This window comes from Thermobia domestica, chromosome 13, assembly GCF_964235325.1.
Source record: "Thermobia domestica chromosome 13, izTheDome1.hap1.1, whole genome shotgun sequence".
Classification (NCBI taxonomy): domain Eukaryota; kingdom Metazoa; phylum Arthropoda; class Insecta; order Zygentoma; family Lepismatidae; genus Thermobia; species Thermobia domestica.
This window is the reverse complement of record NC_137466.1, coordinates 183,993,157-184,012,722: the sequence shown is the minus strand read 5'-3', so window position 1 is coordinate 184,012,722 and position 19,566 is coordinate 183,993,157. Positions and strand designations below refer to the sequence as shown.

General features: G+C 35.5%; 1 protein-coding gene across 1 annotated transcript in view; it reads left to right on the top strand.

Annotated features, from left to right (window-relative positions):
- LOC145667878 (pancreatic triacylglycerol lipase-like) overlaps window positions 1–19,566 on the top strand; it is a 139,868-nt gene that overhangs the window by 19,936 nt on the left and 100,366 nt on the right. The window contains exons 3-5 of the mRNA XM_081735309.1: window positions 6,734–6,796; window positions 11,223–11,285; window positions 15,490–15,591. Of these exons, the coding sequence (XP_081591435.1) occupies window positions 6,734–6,796; window positions 11,223–11,285; window positions 15,490–15,591 (228 nt within the window). The remainder of the gene's footprint in view (window positions 1–6,733; window positions 6,797–11,222; window positions 11,286–15,489; window positions 15,592–19,566) is intronic.

Below are 19,566 nucleotides of genomic sequence, written 5' to 3'. Positions count from 1 at the left end.
ATCAGTGAGTGCAAAATGTTGAACGAAACCAAGATTTTTAAATGTTAAACAAAACTTAAAACTGAATGCAGCAAAGATTTGAAAATCAGCAACCAATCAGATTGCACGAAAGATAGTGATCAGCCAATCAGATTGCACGAAAGATAGTGATCAACCAATCAAATTGCATCAACAATAACTTTGCCAGTGTTGTAGCATGTATTCCCTTAAGACTATGAGTCATAAGATTCAATAAGGTTAGTTATGTATCCCTGTACACTACCTCATCAAGGACAATCACATGGTACATCGTATTGCTTACGTTTATATTTGGCGGGAATAATCAAAACCAATGACGCATTCTCAAATTATCCTACAAAGTTTCAATGTACCAATGTCCTGGACTCCTAATCCCATCATAGGTCAATAACTGATCACGTGATCATAATGATTTACCCAATGAACAATTACCAATTATTGATATGACAATAAGAAATGTACCCCTTCCAAAATTTAAGATTGGTACACAAATACCCCTGTGTCTTATGAAAAAGTAATAAATCCTGTAGTTATTCAATAATAAAGCCGGTCAATAACCTTTAAATTTTGAATATTTGGCCATAAGAGGAACACCAATGGGTCCTAGAAAACGTTTACCAAATTATGTTATTTTATAATTCCCAAATTTAAAAGAGAACATAAACATATAAAGGTAATAAACCATATAACGTGCTAAATAGGAGTCAATAACCTCCGAAATTTGATTTTTGGTAGTTCTTTACCCATGAAAGGGAACGATGTGGACCATCCAAATTTATAGTGGTACATATTGAAGACCTGTACGAAGATATCAAATGCTTATATTAAACAATTTCTAAAACTGAGTGGATGAGTCAAGATACCCCTCCCAAATTTTTAAAGGGTGCATCAATGTACTCATGTCTTATGATAGGAAATGAACCTATATACATGACCATATGACCATATACGGTAATAAGACCTTATCAAACGGGATAAATTGGGCCAAAAACCAAACACGTGATACAACATATTGCTTATGTTTATATTTTGGCATTTTTTTTTACTCATGAAAGGGAACAAGGTGCACCACCCAAATTTATCATGATACATGTTGAGGTCATGTACTATGATACCGAATGCTTAAATTGAAAAATTTCCAAAATTTAAGGGATTGGCTATGGTACCCCTCCCGGGGTGCATCAATGTACCTATGTCTTATGATAGAAAATGGACCCCTATACATGACCATATAATCATATTAGGTAATAGGACCTCATCCAAGTGAATAAATTAGGTCAAAAACGAAACACGTGGTTGTACTAAAATTTGGCAATTTCGTACCCATAAAAGGGAACGAGATGGACCACCCAAATTTATAGTAATCTCTATTAGGGTCTTATACTATTATACCAAATGTTTAAATTGGGCAATTTCCAAAATAAAAAGGTGGGCCAAAGTACCCCTCCCGGGGTGCATCAATATACCCATGTCTTATAATAGGGAATGGAACAATATACATAACCATATAATCATATAAGGTAATAGGACCTCATCCAAGGGGATAAATTGAGCCAAAACAAACACGTGGTTGTACTAAAATTTGGCAATTTCGTACCCCTAAAAGGGAACGAGGTGAACCACTCAAATTTATCATAATACATGTTAGGGTCCAGTACTATAATACCAAATATATAAAATGAGCAATTTCTAAAATTTAAGGGGTGGGCCAAGGTACCCCTCACAAATTTTAAAAGGAGTGCACAAATGTACCTATGTCTTATGATAGGGAATAAACCCCTATACATAACCATATAACCATATAAGATAATAGGACCTCATCCAAGGGGATAACTTAGGTCAAAACCAAACACGTGGTACAACGTATTGCTTACGTTTATATTTTGGCAATTTTGTACCCCTAAAAGGGAACGAGGTGGACCACCCAAATTTATCATAATACATGTTAGGGTCCAGTACTATAATACCAAATATATAAAATGAGCAATTTCTAAAATTTAAGGGGTGGGCCAAAGTACCCCTCCCAAATTTTTAAAGGAGTGCACAAATGTACCTATGTCTTATGATAGGGAATAGACCCTTATACATAACCATATAACCATATAAGGTAATAGAACCTCATCCAAGAGGATAAATTGGGCCAAAAGACCAAACACGTGGTACAACGTATTGCTTACGTTTATATTTTGACAATTTTGTACCCCTAAAAGGGAACGAGGTGGACCACCCAAATTTATCATAATACATGTTAGGGTCCGGTACTATAATACCAAATGTTTAAATTGGGTAATTTCCAAAATTTAAGGGGTGGGCCAAAGTACCCCTTCCAAATTTTTAAAGGAGTGCACAAATATACCCATATCTTATGAAAGGTAATGGACCCCTATACATAACCATATAACTATATAGGATAATAACACCTCATCAAAGGGGATAAAATCGACCAAAAACCAAACACGTGGTACTACGTATTGCTTACGTTTATATTTTTGGCAATTTTGTACCCCTAGAAGGGAACGAGGTGGACCACCCAAATTTATCATAATACATATTAGGGTCCTGTACTATAATTCCCAATGTTTAAATTGGTCAATTTCCAAAATTTAAGGGGTGGGCCAAGGTACCCCTCCCAAATTTTTCAAGGGGTGCATTAATATACCCATGTCTTATGAAAGGGAATGGACCCCTGTATACGCCCATATAACCATATAGGGTAATAACACTTCATCAAAGGGGATAAATTAGGTCAAAAACCCCCGAAATTTGACTTTTTGGCAATTTTTTACCCATGAAAGGGAACGACATAGACCCCCAATACGGATAGAGGTACATACTGTGGTCCTAGGCTACCATACCAAATTTTTAGATTTGACAATTTCCAAAATTTAAGGGGGGTGGTCCTATGTACCCTTGCCAAAATTTAGAGGTGGGCCATGGTACCCCTGCCAAAATTTAGAGGGGCTGGTCCTATGTACCCCTAGGTCATTGACCCCGGGCCAAGGTCATTGACCTTTGACCTATCACGTCATAAAGGTCGGGGTCAAAGTCCAAATTTGCCTCAAGTCATGCAATTACTACTTTATGCCATACTTTCTACTAAAATGCCATTCTATCGTTTGACCATAGTTTATATGCTTTCAGTATCACAGCATTTTCCAAATATGATATTAAGTAGGAGATTATCATAGGGATATGATAATGATATTAGCATCATAGCAAATATGACTATTGACTACACATCACATCAACATTCTAAATATACAAAACGATACATACATATCGGTCGTGTCACCGTGTTTACCAGCCACTGAATATCTACACGCAATATAGGAATAGTCGCATTCAAAGTCAGTCCTATCTTCTGTCACTAAGCAGCGCCTCTCCGGCTTCGGCGGATAACCACATTTACACGTCCCATGAGTTCATTGTAAATTGCTATCACTTCTTTTCCTGCACACTATCTTATGTGTACACTATTAAGCTTTCATTATAACAAATCATATCAAGTCAATCTTTTACTTCATTTTTCGAGTTTTTGCTGAGAATTGCCTGGTTTGGGCCCAGTGTGCGATGGTGAGAATGAAGGTATGAAAGTGAGAAGAGTGAAGGGACATTCAAGCTGCTGTTTGCGCGGGAATATTAAAAATAAAGGTAACGAAGGGGAACAATAACATTTTCGAACTTCAAGCAGTTGTAGAATAGGGACTTATCCCAACGAAGTTCGACTTTTTCAGACACTAGTCACTACCTATGATTTATTTTAAAATTCCATTGACATATCAAATGCTTCCAATTTGGAGGAATTTATTGGGTTCATTTTTTCATAAACTTTTTGTATCGCAGTATATTATTTTGTGCATACGTGCTTAGTTGTGTGATGTTTTTATCTATCTACATACACACATTCTTTTTATATGTACGTGTTAGTGTATTTTAATATGTTAATTAATAATAAGTACCTTAAATTCGGAACTTTCATTCATTAAGAAATTAAGTACTAAATAATTACTATAATTTCAGACATATGTAGTAGCCAAAGTATATTTTGGATTTTAAGTACAAACATTGAACATATTCTTCATCTCCATCGATCAATATTTAGAAATTCACAAAGAAGGCTCCTTCTGAATTTCCATTACCATTCCATTCCATTTCACAAAATATTTTTTACCGTAAAAAGATCGAAATTAAAATACTATTGATGTCGTCACATACAAAATAAAATTAAATAGCTTACAATTATTACTGGCAATTAATACTGTCACCTATTTCGAACGATTAAAAGAACATAGTCTAAATGTATTGAAATTTCATTTCTTATCGTTAGTACGAAACGTTGTAAATAGTAGTAACTTTTAGTAGTAATAGTAGTAACCAAAGGTAGTTTTAACAAGTTTAACAAAAAAGTCCAAAATAACACTCTTGAAAACAGCTCTTATTTGAAAAAGGTACATAATGATCGCGTTTGGTTTTTGCAATGGTCTTTCCAAGAAAATTAAAAAAAATTCAACATAGCATAACAACAATAACAACAAAAGCTGTTTTGCATATATATATATATATATATATATATATATATATATATATATATATATATATATATATATATATAGATAGATAGATAGATAGATAGATAGATAGATAGATAGATAGATAGATAGATAGATAGATAGATAGATATAGATATAGATATAGATAGATAGATAGATATAATGATTGGTAAGTTGAGTGTAGGGGCGCCGAATTCTACTTCGCCCCGGGCGCCGAAATCTCTAGCTACGGCTCTGCTTGCGAGTAAGGGTGCCGATCTGGGGGGCGAGGCCCCCCCAAAGCTCATGTGAGCCTCCTAATTGTATTTGTAAATTTACATTATTTGGCATAATTTGAATGCAATTTGTCTTAAAATCCTCATATATGCTTTCTGCATCTGAATGCCCCCCTCCCCCAAATTCTCCGAGAAATCGGCGCCCTTACTTGCGAGTTATGGAAAAACAATGAAAGCTTTAGACGTTGTCAGAATCAACTGCAAGACGTTCCAACACACACAGCTACAAAAAACTGAACTTAAACACATTCGCCGGTTCGTGATGAGTGGGAATTAGGATATTGATCAGCTCGGGAAAACACCGACTACATACAGTATATTATATAAATGCGTATTTCATATATTAACATGCTCATATTATTCCTGAGTATAATTGTTAGCTACTCAGGAATATTTAATATTGAATATGTATTACCTATGGGAATCTATATTTTTAACCCTTAACACACCAACTGGGGTCCTCTAGGGACCCCAGAGGTTGATTTGATGACACTGTTGCAACTATAAGAACCATGTCGATTTTTGTGTGTGTTCTGCATCTTTTTCGGATATCTGCTACATAATTAGATCAATGATACGTTCGTTAAAAGAATTCAAAAAAATAAGTTGAGGAATTAAAATAGTGCTTGGAGTCCCCAGAAAACCCCAGCTTGGTAAACAACGCTGACGATTTGGGCTTGGTGAGTTAAGGGTTAATTGTGTTCAATTGCTATACAAGATTTATTAAATAAAAGTATATAAAGAATTGAGTTCTGTGTTTCTATGTTTTAAGTCGTTATTATGTTTTATTCCCATCGAGATAATAAAGGACATATTTTTGTTATTAAGAACCTGATATACTAAAAAATAATTCAAATGTACCATTATTCTTTTGCTTGTTTTTCATAAGTGAAAGGAGATAGTGGAATACAACTTACCACAATCATTGATAATGTTATTCTACAATAGAATATATGAGCCTGAAGAATTTTCAGTGTTGCCAACCAAAGGAACTGCAGTGTTGCCGGAATAACATTTCCCCGAAAATCTAAGTTAAGGCAGCGACTAGAGGAACGAACTCAACTGCATTTGATTACGTATCATGTTGTTTTAGTACCCTGTAAGCTATTTTTTAAATAACATTATTATTTAATTTTAAGAACTGTATTTAAATATACTTTGTTTATAACAAACTAAATACAACTGTTATTTAAAAAGTAGTTCACAGATTTCCTAAAAACTCCCAGCATGTGCATTACCAAGGAGACTACTTTCTTAGGAGAATAGTGTTCTAGATTTCGAAATCAATAACTGTTTTTTACCAACTAAAGGTTCGATACGTTTTGAACACACCTCGTATGTGCATCCTAAACATTTTAGCAGCCAGAGAGATGCCACCCTCGAAAATTTTCTTTGGGCCCCCATGCATAAAATGCTATAGAAGTTTTGATTTATTAAGCAAATCTATTATGACCAAAAGATGAACTTGATTTAATTTAGTATGAGTTACACTGTGCACTATAAATACAAAAAATTTAATCAAACAAGCTGTTCCATTAATATAAAATAAAATTGGAAGTCTTAAGGGAGCAATGGAAGCAGTTCTATTTTAAGTAGTTTTCCAAATTATACCCTATTTCATATCTCGTTCATGGAAACGTTTTTTTTTTTTTTTTTTGTTCAAATTGGTGGAAATTAATAATTAGTTCTCTTCGTAAGTGACTCCTTGTTGCCTTTGACAGACTCTCTACCGCTCCTAAAAAAGTACGAAAATAAACTTCAGTCCACTTATCAGAATGCCACAGAATAGTTCTAAACTGATGTGTCACGCAGTTTCAAAAGCTATGTCAAGAAATTTTAGAATTTAAAAATCACGAAGCATTTAATGATTAAGTTAAAATCGATTTTCAGACGGACAGTACCAGTTAACAGATCCAGTGGCATCAGAAGCAGCAGCAGCAAGAGGATATTTCGGTAAGTACTACAGAGAGTCACTACTTCATAAAAACCTATAGTTTTACACTATTATAATACGTATTATTATTATTATTAATATAAATGAAACAGGGATGTCGTTATATAGTGGGCATTCAATAGTGTGTCGTAAAACAAAAAAGGTTGGGAACCACTGCAATAAGATAACACTTAGAGCCAGTGGCAGCGTTTGGACGTTAAAAGTGCGGGGCAAGACATGATCTGAATATTTGTGTATCAATGTTAATTTTAGTATTTGTTTCTAACCCTTTGTGTGACGAAAGGTTGTATAACTAATAGGATAATATCGTTTTCAGTTAAAATACCGTATACGAGTATCGTATTTCAGATTTTATTAAGTAAATTGACAAGAACAATGCAAGTAGGTACTAGCCTTTTGTACTTTTAAACAACAAAGGTGTAAGAAGACATTTGATTCCTTGCTCATAAACATCTTAAAGTTCTGTCTGGAAAATTGTGTGTTTAGATTATTTAATAACAAATTTGGAAAACAAATAAATAGAAAGGTAATATTATATATAGCAATAAATAAGAAGGGGTGTTTTGCAAAACTTATATTGAAACTGGGGATTAATGAACAACTTATATTTTTAATTTCACTTATGCTATTAAATGTATTTTATTACTCTTAGAAAATGAAAGACAGTAAATACTACAAATATATGCTACGACATTTAAAGAAATACTTACGCAATTCCTTTAGCTTTCCTAACTCCACGGGAAGACAAATAGCCAATATGTACTCATGCAACGGCAAATATTGCATGTCACCATTTTTTTCTATGAACTAGTAATACATACAAAAACTTTACATTTCCAAATGAAACTACATACATTAAGGGGTCACTTCAAAAAAGTGGGAACAACTGCTCCTCTCCCTAATCGACGCCCCTGGTTAGAGGTATAGAGAGAACTGACACCGTTTCACCTAAAACTAGAGGACAAATGTTCAGAATGCAACATCACTACAGGCTACTGGTAGAACTGATTCACGTTTGCCTCAAAGCAAACGACGTAAAATTCTTTATCGGTACTTAATAACATTAAAAATTGAAAAGGAAACAAACTCACTTTCGGCTTAAACTAAAGGACGAAAACAATCTTCACAAAGTTTCTCTACTTGCAATAACAGTTAAGGCTTGAAACAGATAGATCTGTTTCCTTTGCCTTAAAAGAAAGCCTTGTGGTAAGTTACATTTCACATGAAAAATAAGCAAAAGAAATATGGTAAATTTTGTATTATTTTTAATATATCAAGCTCTTAAAGTGGTCTTTCAACCACGACAGGAGCTTCAATCCGGATTGGTTGTCGGCTGCACAATCCATTATAAAAGATAAACGTACAATAGGGTGTATAACCACGGTGTCGTCCTACTTACGATAGTCTTATGTTCGACAGGAACTGCTAACTGTCCTATGAGCGACCGATTCGATCTGTTAACTAGCCTATGAGTTACCGATTCGTTCATACTAAGATAATGGAAGAAGATAAGGTTCTCTCTTCTTCAACTTGTTCCACAATAGTGTGATTTAAAACTTAACAAAATGTACTATGGAAAATTTACGTTACTAGTTGGCGAAACTGCTACATGTTTAAGTTTTTCAAAATAAAATATATTGCTTTGCTTAGTGGGTAATTAGAGTCGAATTAAATTAAGTATAGAATACAGAGTTCTTGAAGAAAGGGGATATTACAATTGGATTTTCAATAATTAATTATTACATAGGAATATACTTTTCATGGAAATATCCCTGTTGTTTCGTTAAGTTATTTGAAATGTCTTATGTCAAATCTAACTCTAAATTAAGATAAGTTTTATTTGCACTTACAGTAGAGGGAAAATATATTTGACTAACAGTATTACTGGCACGTACATTTTCATAGCAAGGTTGTTCGGAAGTTAATAATCCCAGAGGCAAACATATTTTACTAGAGGGAGTCATATCATCTTCCATCATCTCAATGTAAAAAAAAATGAAATCTTTGAGTTTTAGGTCCCACAATTATGCCGGTTAGGCTAAAGGGGACGGTGATTATGAGTAATGAATGAAATGGTGGAATGAAGAAAGTGGGAGGAAACGGGAGAACCCCGAGAAAACCCACGCACACGGTGTTTGTCCACCACAAAGTTCACTTGGAGGGGGCTGGGCTCGATCAATGTAAATGAATCGGCCGATCATAGGACATATAACAGTTTCTGTAGTTAACGGTACTGTCGCTTCTAGGACTAATTCTATAACCACACTATGTCATTTTCAAAAGAACTGGATCACAGGCCTACGGTATCTCATATATATATATATATATATATATATATATATATATATATATATATTGCATCAAGCTTAGCGATAGTTAAGCAGAAACCATTCAATCAGATCGGTAATTCAATTTTGAACGAGAATTTGGACATGAGGAGAGTGTCCGCGAAATTTGATTAAGGTTTTCATTGCCAAACAGAACATTCCTATGTGTCCATGGTCTCCTTACTCACCCGACATGGCTCCGTGTGACTTTTGGTTATTTCCCAAACTGAAAATACCACTAGAAGGTATCCGATTTTAGCCAACACATCATTATTTGTCATGAACGCTTTGATTTTACATATGTGTTGAACAACTGAAGTATTTTTTTTTTTTCAAAAATATGTCATTATTAAGGTATGTGAATGAGTATAGTAATAGTGTGATTAGATTTCTTTATAATCATAAAGTGATACAATAAGTTTTGATTTTTTCAAGCAAATCTACAATGACCAAAGGATGAACTTGTTTTGGTTTCAATATTAGTTGTACTGTTGACTATAAACACAAAATTTAATCAAACATGTGACTCCATTAATACAACCTCTTACAATAAAGTTCGGTGAATGAAGTCACCGTGTTCGACCTGGTAACACTGGCGCAACGAAACACTGCGCACGAGTAGCGACATGTACCGCCATTGTGGACCAATCTTTGTTCAGTTGTGAGTCAACCTGTGGTTTGTGTGAGACGCGTTACACCAAGTGAGTGTTAGTGTTTCCGATTCCAAACTGATAACAGTAAAATGAACAAACAAGGGAACAATTTGAAGTTTTGTTTTAAGCTTGGCAAGACACCGAAAGATACCCATGATATGCTGGTACAGGTTTATGAAGATCAAGCAGAGTCCTTGAAGTGTATTTACGAGTGATTCGATCATTTTCGAGAAGGTCCGGATAGTGTTTCTGATAACACCCGTAGCGGAAGGCCGCCAAGCTCTCGCACAGACGAAAACATTGAAAAGGTGATGACATTAATCACGAACGATCGCCGGTTAACTATGCGAATGATTGCTGAGGAATTCAACATCAGCCGTGAATCTGCGAGACCTATCCTCACCAACGACTTAGGGGAAAAGGAAAGCGTGTTGTCGACTCGTACCACATTACTTGACGGATGTCCAGAAGCACTCACGTGTTCTTGCCTCAAAGTATCTTATCACTATTGCGGATAAAAATCCAAATTTCTTGAACAGTATTGTTGCTATGGATGAATCCTGATGTGTGAGGCACGATTTGGAAACAAAATGCAATAGCATGGACTGGCATTCTCTTGCATGACTGGCATTCTCGGAAAAAGGTCTAAGTTGAAATTTTGAGATATTTTATGAAACTTGTACAAAGAGTACGACCCCAGTACTCAGAGCAAGGTTCATGGATTCTGGTTCACGACCATGCTCGCCTTCATACATCCAATATCATCAGACCATTCCTGGCCCAAAATAGGGTGGTGCAAATTGACTATCCTCCATACTCACCAGATCTCAATCCTCACTTCTTCCTGTTGTCACGCCTCAAACTCGCGTTGAAAGGAAAGAGATTTGACAGACATCCAACCAAACTTCACGAGGCTTTTGAGTACCATCCCGAAAGAAGACTTCTCAAAAAGTTTCCAGGACATGGGCAGCCGTGCTCAGCAAGTGCATAGCTGCGTGAGGGGACTACTTCGAAGGACAGTAAGGTAAGTTTCATTCATATTGTATCAATTTTTTCTTACGGGATCATTTACCGAAATTTATCATCAGAGGTTGTATTATAAAATAAAATTGGACGCCTTGAAGGAACAATGGAAGCAGTTCTATTTTAAGCACTTTTTCAAATTATGCCCTACTTCTTATCTCGTCCAGAGAAATGAAGTTTTTGTTTGGTTCAAATTGGTGGAAACTCTAATAATTAGTTCTCTTCGTAAGTGGCTCCTTGTTACCTTTGACTGACTCCCTATCGCTCCTATAAAAGTACGAAAATAAAATTGAGTCCACTTAACAGAATGCCATAGAATATTTCTAAATTGATGTGTCGCGCCGTTTCAAAAGCTATGTCAAGACATTTTAGAATTTAAAGCTCACGAAGCATTTAATGATTAAGTTAAAATCAATTTTCAGACGGACAGTACCAGTCAACAGATCCAGTGGCATCAGAAGCAGCAGCAGCAAGAGGATATTTCAGTAAGTACTTCAGAGAGTCACTACTTCATAAAAACCTATAGTTTTACACTATTTAATCTTTATTATTATTAGTATAATAATAATTATTATATTATTATTAATATAAATGAAACAGGGATGTCGTTATTTACCGTTTGCATTCAATAAACTGTGTCGTAAAACAAAAAAGGTTAGGAACTACTGCAATAAGATAACATTTAAAGCCACTAGCGGCGTTTGGACGTTAAAAGTGGGGGCAAAACATGATCTGAATATTTGTGTATTAATGTTAGATTTTAGTGGTAGTTTCTAACCCTTTGTGTGACGAAAGGTTGTATAACTAATAGGATAATATCGTTTTCAGTTAAAATACCGTATATCGTATTTCAGATTTTATTAAGTAAATTGACAAGAACAATGCAAGTAGGTACTAGCCTTTTGTACTTTTAAACAACAAAGGTGTAAGAAGAGATTTGATTCCTTGCTCATAAACATCTTAAAGTTCTGTCTGGAAAATTGTGTGTTTAGATTATTTAATAACAAATTTGGAAAACAAATAAATAGAAAGGTAATATTGTACATAGCAATGAATAAAGAGGGATGTTTTGCAAAAGTTATATTGAAACTGGGGATTAATGAACAACTTATATTTTTAATTTCACTTACGCTATTAAATGAATTTTATATTTAAATGTTATTACTTTCAGAAAATGAAGGACAGTAAATACTACAAGCATATGCTATATTTAAAGAAATACTTACGCAATTCCTTTAGCTTTCCTATCTCCACGGGAAGGCAACCAATACGTACTCACGTAACGGTAGATATTATATGCCACCATTTATTTTCTATGAACCAGCAATACATTCAAAAATTTTACATTTCCAAATGAAACTACTGTGTGACACAAAAGTAGGTATACATTCCCGTAGTGACCAATTCATTGCTTTTTATATCTTTTTTTTTTTTTTGCTATCAATCATTTAGACTTAGTTTCTTTATTATTTGTTCTTAATGTATTTTTTACTTATATCTTAAGCCCGGAACAGCCGAAGCAAATAAACAGATAAGCTAGAATGTTATACTTGATCAATGCAGGGGTGTATACCTATTTTTGGGCCACCCTGTATATCCATTAAGGAGCCACTTCAAAGAGTGGGGGCAACGGCTCCCCTTAATCCCCTCCGTAATCGCCGCCTGTGCTTAAAGTTATAGAGGGAACTGACTCCGTTTCACCCAAAACTGAAGAACGACTGTTTAGGATGCAACATCAGTAAAGGGTACCGATAGAACTCGCTCACGTTTTCCTTAAACCAAACGACATAAAATTCTTTATCAGTACTAAATAACATTAAAAATTGAAAAGGTAACAAACCGACTTTCGCCTCAAACTAAAGTATGAAAATAATTTTCATTGCCTTTTCTGCTCGCAATTACAGTTAAGGCTTCGAAGAGATGGATATGTTTCTTTTTGCCTGGAAAGAATGTACGAAGATAATCTTCAAAATGCTTATCAGTAGTTAATAACATTTAAGAACAGAAAGCAAATGTACCCGCTCTCGGCTTAAACTAAAGGACGAAAATAATCTTCACTATATTCCTCTGCTTGCAATAACAGTTAAGGCCATGGGCGTCTCTGGCGGGGGGACGAGGGGGGCGCGCCCCCTAAATATTTTGAAGTACAAAATATTCAATATTCTATTCTTATTTTATTTTATTTACAAACGACACAATAACATATAAATAATTATTATTATATTAACTTGGAATATAATATTCAGACTGTAAAACGATTATAACACAGTTCTTGATATGTCTCACGGGGTCCGTGAAGGTAAGCACAAAGTAAAAATGGAATTGAAGTTAAGAAATAGGCTGAGCTAGGTACTACCAGTGGTTAAGGCTTCGAACAGATAGATTTGTTTCCTTTGCCTTAAAAAGAAACCTTGTGGTAGGTTACATTTCATATGAAAAGTAAGCAAAAGAAAAATGGAAAATTTTAGATTATTTTTAGTATATCAGACTCTTAATGTGGTCTTTCAACCACGACAGGAGCTTCAATCCGGATTGGTTGTCGGGTGCACAATCCAATATAAAAGATAAACCCTTACAATAGGGTGTATAACCACGGTGTCGTCCTACTTGCGATAGTCTTATGTACGACAGAATCTGTTAACTTTCTTATGAGCGACCGATTCGATCTGTTAACTGGCCTATGAGTTACCGATTCGTTCATACTAAGATAATGGAAGAAGATAAGATTCTCTTTTCTTTAATTTGTTTCACAATAGTGTGATTTAAAACTTATCAAAATGTACTATGAAAAATTTCCGTTACTAGTTGGCGAAACTACTACACATTTAAGTTTTCCAAAATAAAATATATTGCTTTGCTTAATGGGTAATTAGATTTGAATTAAATTAAGTACAGAAAGCAGAGTTTTTGAAGAAAGGGAATATTACAATTGGATTTTCAATAATTAATTATTACATATGAATATACTTTTCATGGAAATATCCCTGTCGTTTCGTTAAGTTATTTGATATGTTTTATGTCACATCTAACTCAAAATTAAGATAAATTTTATTTGCACTCACAATAGAGGGAAACTATATTTGACTAAAAGTGTTACTGGCTAAAACTATATTTGACTAAAAGTGTTACACTTTTCATAGCAAGGTTGTTCGGACGTTAATAATCGCAGAGGCAAACATATTTTACTGAGGGAATCATATCATCTTCCATCATCTCAATTTAAATGAATCGGCCGATCATAGGACATATAACACTTCCTGTCGCTAACGATACTGTCGCTTCTACTACTAATTTTATAAGAACACTATCTCGCCTTCAAAGGAACTGGATCACAGGCCTACGATATCATATATACAGTGTCGGATTTAGGGGTAGTGGTGCAAAGGTGCACGTGCACCCCCCCCCCTTCGTTGTAAATATACACTATCTAAAACGAGAAGCTAGCAGTGAAAATACCAACACTTTCCGAAACTTTCTGCCATCATGTTTCCGTTTGGGACTTTAAAAAGCAGAGCTTTGCAAAATCAATAGTTTAAGTCGATTTTCTAACGGTTGAAGAAACTCCGTTCTACGTACCAGTGTTGTCAGGGGTAAAGAACATTATCACATGTCACTTTGAAGAGTTTCAGTATCATTGGTTAGTTTGGTAGTTATTAGTGCACCCCCTTAGACAATTCTGGATCCGGCCCTGTATATATATATATATATATATATATATATATATATATATATATATATATAAGATATTGTATCAACCTTGGCGATACTTACGCAGAAATCATTCAATCGGATCGCTACATTCAATTTTGAACTAGAATTTGGACATGAGAAAAGTGTCCGCGAAATTTGATTCAGGCTTTCATTGCCAAACAGAACATTCCTATGTGTCCACGGGCTCCCTACTCACCCGACATGGCTCCGTGTGACTTTTGGTTATTTCCCAAACTGAAGATACCACTTGTAGGCATCCGATTTGAGCCGACACAACATTACTTGTCATGAACGCTTTAATTTTACAAATGTACTGAGCAACTGAAGTAATTTTATTTTTTTTTCTTCAAAAATATGTCATTATTAAGATATGTGAATGAGTATAGTAATAGTGTGATTAAATTTCTTTATAGCCATAAAATGATACAATATGTTTTAATTTTTCAAGCAAATCTACCATGACCAAAGGATGAACTTGTTTTGGTTTCAATATTAGTTGTACTGTTGACTATAAACAAAAAATTTAATCAAACAAGCTATTCCATTAATATAAAATAAACTTTAAGGCCTTGAGGCAACAACGGGAGTACTTCTATTTGAAGCAAATTTTTAAAATTATACCGTACTTCCTATCTCGATCAGGGAAACGAATTTTTTTGTTTGGTTCAAATTGGTGAAAACGCCAATCATTAGTTCTCTTCCTAAGGGATTCCTTGTTATCTTTAATAAATAAAATTAATTAATTAATTAATAAAGCATCTCTAGTACCTTTAGCAGACGATAAGATTGAAAGGTACATACGGAACTAACTCCTTTTCGCCCATATTGAAGTACGAAAGAAACTTCAGTCCACTAATCAGAATGCAATAGGGTAGTAGTTCCCAACCGATGTGTCGCGCAGTTTCATAGCCTATGTCAAGAAATTGTAGAAATTAAAAATCATGAAGCCTTTAATGATTAAGTTGAATCAATTTTCAGACCAGTCAAAACAGCTAGTAGCATCAGCATCAGCAGAAGCAGCAGCAGCAGGAGCAGAAGCAGCAGCAGCAGGAGCAGGAGCAGCAGCAGCAGGATTTTTCAGTAAGTATTACAAAGAGTCTCTACTTATAGTATTACCTATAGTATTACACTATTATTATCTGAATTATTATTAATACACCACAAATGAAAGAAGTGTGTCGTGATATTCTTGGTGTTCAATAAAGTGTGTCGTAAAACAAAAAAGGTTAGGAACCACTGCAATAGTATACCAAGGATGACCCCAAAGTTGAACCTTGAATCTGAGGATAACCTTTATATTTCCTGAAAGAGTTTATCAAGTATATTCGAAAACAAGTTTAAATTCCTTGCCCGGAATGCCAGTGATCCCACCCCTATGTATAGAACAACTTGATTCATGTGTCTTATATATCAAAGTGCATGACTAGTAGACTAATCTACTAGCATGACTAGTAGATTAAGAATATGTAATATGCACTACGGTACTCACAAGGAGAAGGCTCACTTTGGTAAGTGAACTTCGGGACCATCTTTTGCGAGGTGGTAGTGCACGTTTAAAGAGTTAATATTACAAACTGGGAGAGCCCAATGGCCAAAAATGACGGAGAAAACCCGTCTTAAAGTTTTCTACTACACGCATATAACGTACGACGCGCAAATTTGTCAACTGACGGCATGGCAGAGTGAGAAGAATCAGCGACTCAAGTGCAAAGGGTCCCGGGTTCGATTCTCGTTGGACACAAACTATTTTTCTTGGTTTTTGCTTCAACCAATAAAGTAGGCATTTGTAACTATAAGTAAAATATTAATTCACCATATGTTTATAATGAATAAAGCAATAGAAATTTTCAATCACTTGTAAATTCTTTTGATGTTCCTGTTAACTAGGAACAAAATTTAATCTCTTTCGTAAATATTATTGTTACTGCAGTCGTTGTGTAAAAAATGTTCTTAAAGCTTCGTGTCTACATCTGTTGACAGTGTGAGAATTACAAGGGGAATGAGGGGGAAATCTGCTTTCGTTATAGCAACATCCAGTATTAGCAAAGGGGATTTCCCCCCTCAACTCCTTTGTAAATCGCACACTGTCAACAGATGTAGACACGAAGCGTCAAGGGCGCCGATCATGGGGGGCCGGGGGCCCGTCCCCCCAGGTCATGTGGGCCTCATGTATTTTTATGAATATGTATTTTCATATGAATTTTTTATTGTTACATGTATTGTTGTATGTATTTTTTATGAATGCTCTCCCAAAATTTACAGAGAAATCGGCGCTGTTGACTGTCGTAAGCATAATACAACTCATGATATCTGTATATTTACGAAATAGATTAAATTTTCTTGCTAGTTAACATGGAACATTGAAAGACTTTACAAGTGATTTTAAAATGTCTATTGTTTTATTCATTATAAATATATGGTGAATTATAATATTTTATTTATAGTTACAAATGGTTACTTTATTAGATGAAGCAAAAACAAAAGGAGAATTGACTCGAACGGGAATCGAACCCGGGACCCTTTGCATATGTGATGCACACTTTACTCACTCCGCCACACCCTAACTTCTTAAATTTGAGCGTCAAACAGTATATGTGGCGAGTAGAACACTTTTGAAGACGGTTTTTCTCCCTTATTTTTGGCCATTGCGCTCTCCCAGTTTGTAATATTAACTCTTTCAATGTGCACTACCTCCTCGCAAGAAATGGCCCCGAAGTTCACTTACCAAAGTCTGCCTTCTCCTTATCAGTTATATCCTATAGTAGTGAATAAACCCCCCCCCCCAAAAAAAATGATTATTTCACTATAAATATCCTATATTAATGGACCTATAGAGTTGAGAAAAGCATATTCATAATATCCAGACAACAGTAAGTCATTTGGTATCACAATAATGTCACTCATTGTTATGGCTAGATGTGACACATTCAGTGTATGCATTTTACTTTCTATATTTATCACGATTTCACCTATATACGTTGTCAGACCAGTACGTTCATTACATATTCGTCAACTGCTCATATAGACAGATGAGTTCTATGAAAAGTACAAACAAATAGATTTTGAGTTACTAATTAGAGAAAACTGGTCGTGGTTTCGATTTGAGCCCATTTACTAGATCAGAAAAGCTCTTTCTTTGTAGCTATATAGACCTGATTGGTCATGGTCACCCTTCAGAGTTTAAGCCGTCTTGCCACGACAAATCTCGTGTAATGAGAAGGGAAAAGGCTCCGATTGGATGTTGTTTATCGGATCTTAGCTTTAATTTTGAGCTATGTGTGAGAGTCATGTAACTCACACGTCACGGTCCAGGTAAGATGGTGGTGCCAGAACTTGGCCTTTTTTTTTAAGGTATGAAGGTCACATAACTCACACTGTCTCACGATCACTCTACGGCGTGATAGGCTCACTAATATAAGATATTTATAGTGAAATAATCATTTTTGGGTTTATTACTTTGATATAGGATGTAATTGGGTAGTGCATATTATATTCTTAATCTACTAGTCATGAGGAGTACTTTGATACATAGGGTATATAGGCAAATTTGTTCTATATATATTTCCAACCCTGAAGGGGTGTGGTCTCTTCCGCGAAACTAATTGAAACCTGTCGACAAAATTACCAGCAAAATTTTCAACGATGATACGAAAAACAACTTATTTCCTCTCTGCCCAAGTCGAAGGACAGCAGCACGCAATAACAGTCAAGGTTACAGGTGAAACTCGTTTTTTCTTGCTTCAAACCAAGGGAAGAAATTGCGTATAGCAGGGTTATTAGCATATACTGTATTACTGTTTAAGATTATAGGAGTATTCCCGAACCAATCTTCGTTATGCTTATACCAAATATGATGACTTAAAGGAGTGACATTGAAGAATATGATGGAGATGGTTTAAAATATTGCTGAAGATAATAAAATGCGGTCATGTAATAAAGAAAAATGTAATGAAGAAATAACGGTCACCTCTTTTTTTCATATTCGGTTAGAACTGAACAATCTACACAATATTTGCAATGGGTCAGTGAAAACGTCATCTTTCTAGATCTTGTGGTTTCCGAGATACCATTATCAAAAGAATTGACCACATATAAACCTAGCAATTTAGTATATAGGTACTATAAAGGTAACCAATAAAGCTCTGTCGGCTTTTTCACCCACCACCATCGATATGTCACCTAACGTATCTGGAAGATCAATAATAGGAAGATCGACAACCTTCTGCCAACGTTCTGAAAGACCATGGATTCCATCGCGATAGAACTTGTATCAAGTGTATTTTCCACCTCTACTAAGGATTTGAACTGGCGTCCTCTAAGGTGATTGTTCAAGGAATGGAACAGGTGATAATCGGACGGTGCAATGTCCGGGTAGTGTGGCGGATGCAATAGTGATTCCCATCCAAGGCGTAGAATGGTGTCCCGGGTCATCGTAGCTACGTGGGGCTTATTGTTGTCCTGTAACAGAAAGACTGTTTGCGATTCAAAAGTGCTGGCTCGAGAGTTTTGAGTTTTTCGTGTACATGACTCAAATGCTGACAGTACACACTTGCATTGATGCTCTGGCCACCTGGTAGCAGTACGCGATGCACGATGCCGCGAGCAGTACACCAAACACACAGGGTGATCTTCTTCTGGTGCAGTACTAGTTTCGGTTGTTTTGGAATCGGTTCATGGGATGCTAGTCAATGATAACGGCGCCGTTGAGCTTCGAATAGGTCCCACTTCTCATCACATGTCAACATTCTGTCCAGAAATGGTTTCTTCCTGAGACGAGGCAGCAAAGAAACACAGGTATATTCTTGCGTTGTCTTCTGCCCCGAAGTCAAATCATGTGGGACCCATCGATCCAACTTATAGTGCTTCCGAAGTTGATGTAGATGCTGCCGAATGGTTTCTCCACTCACATTGAATTTTAGTCCCAGTCCCTCATATATCTGGCCACTGTTCGCCTCAATTGCTATCTGAAGATATTCATTTTGTACGTGTATTGATCTTCCGGCACGTGGTGCGTCTTCATCACCGTCCGTAAACTAGTTAAACTACCGCTACGCT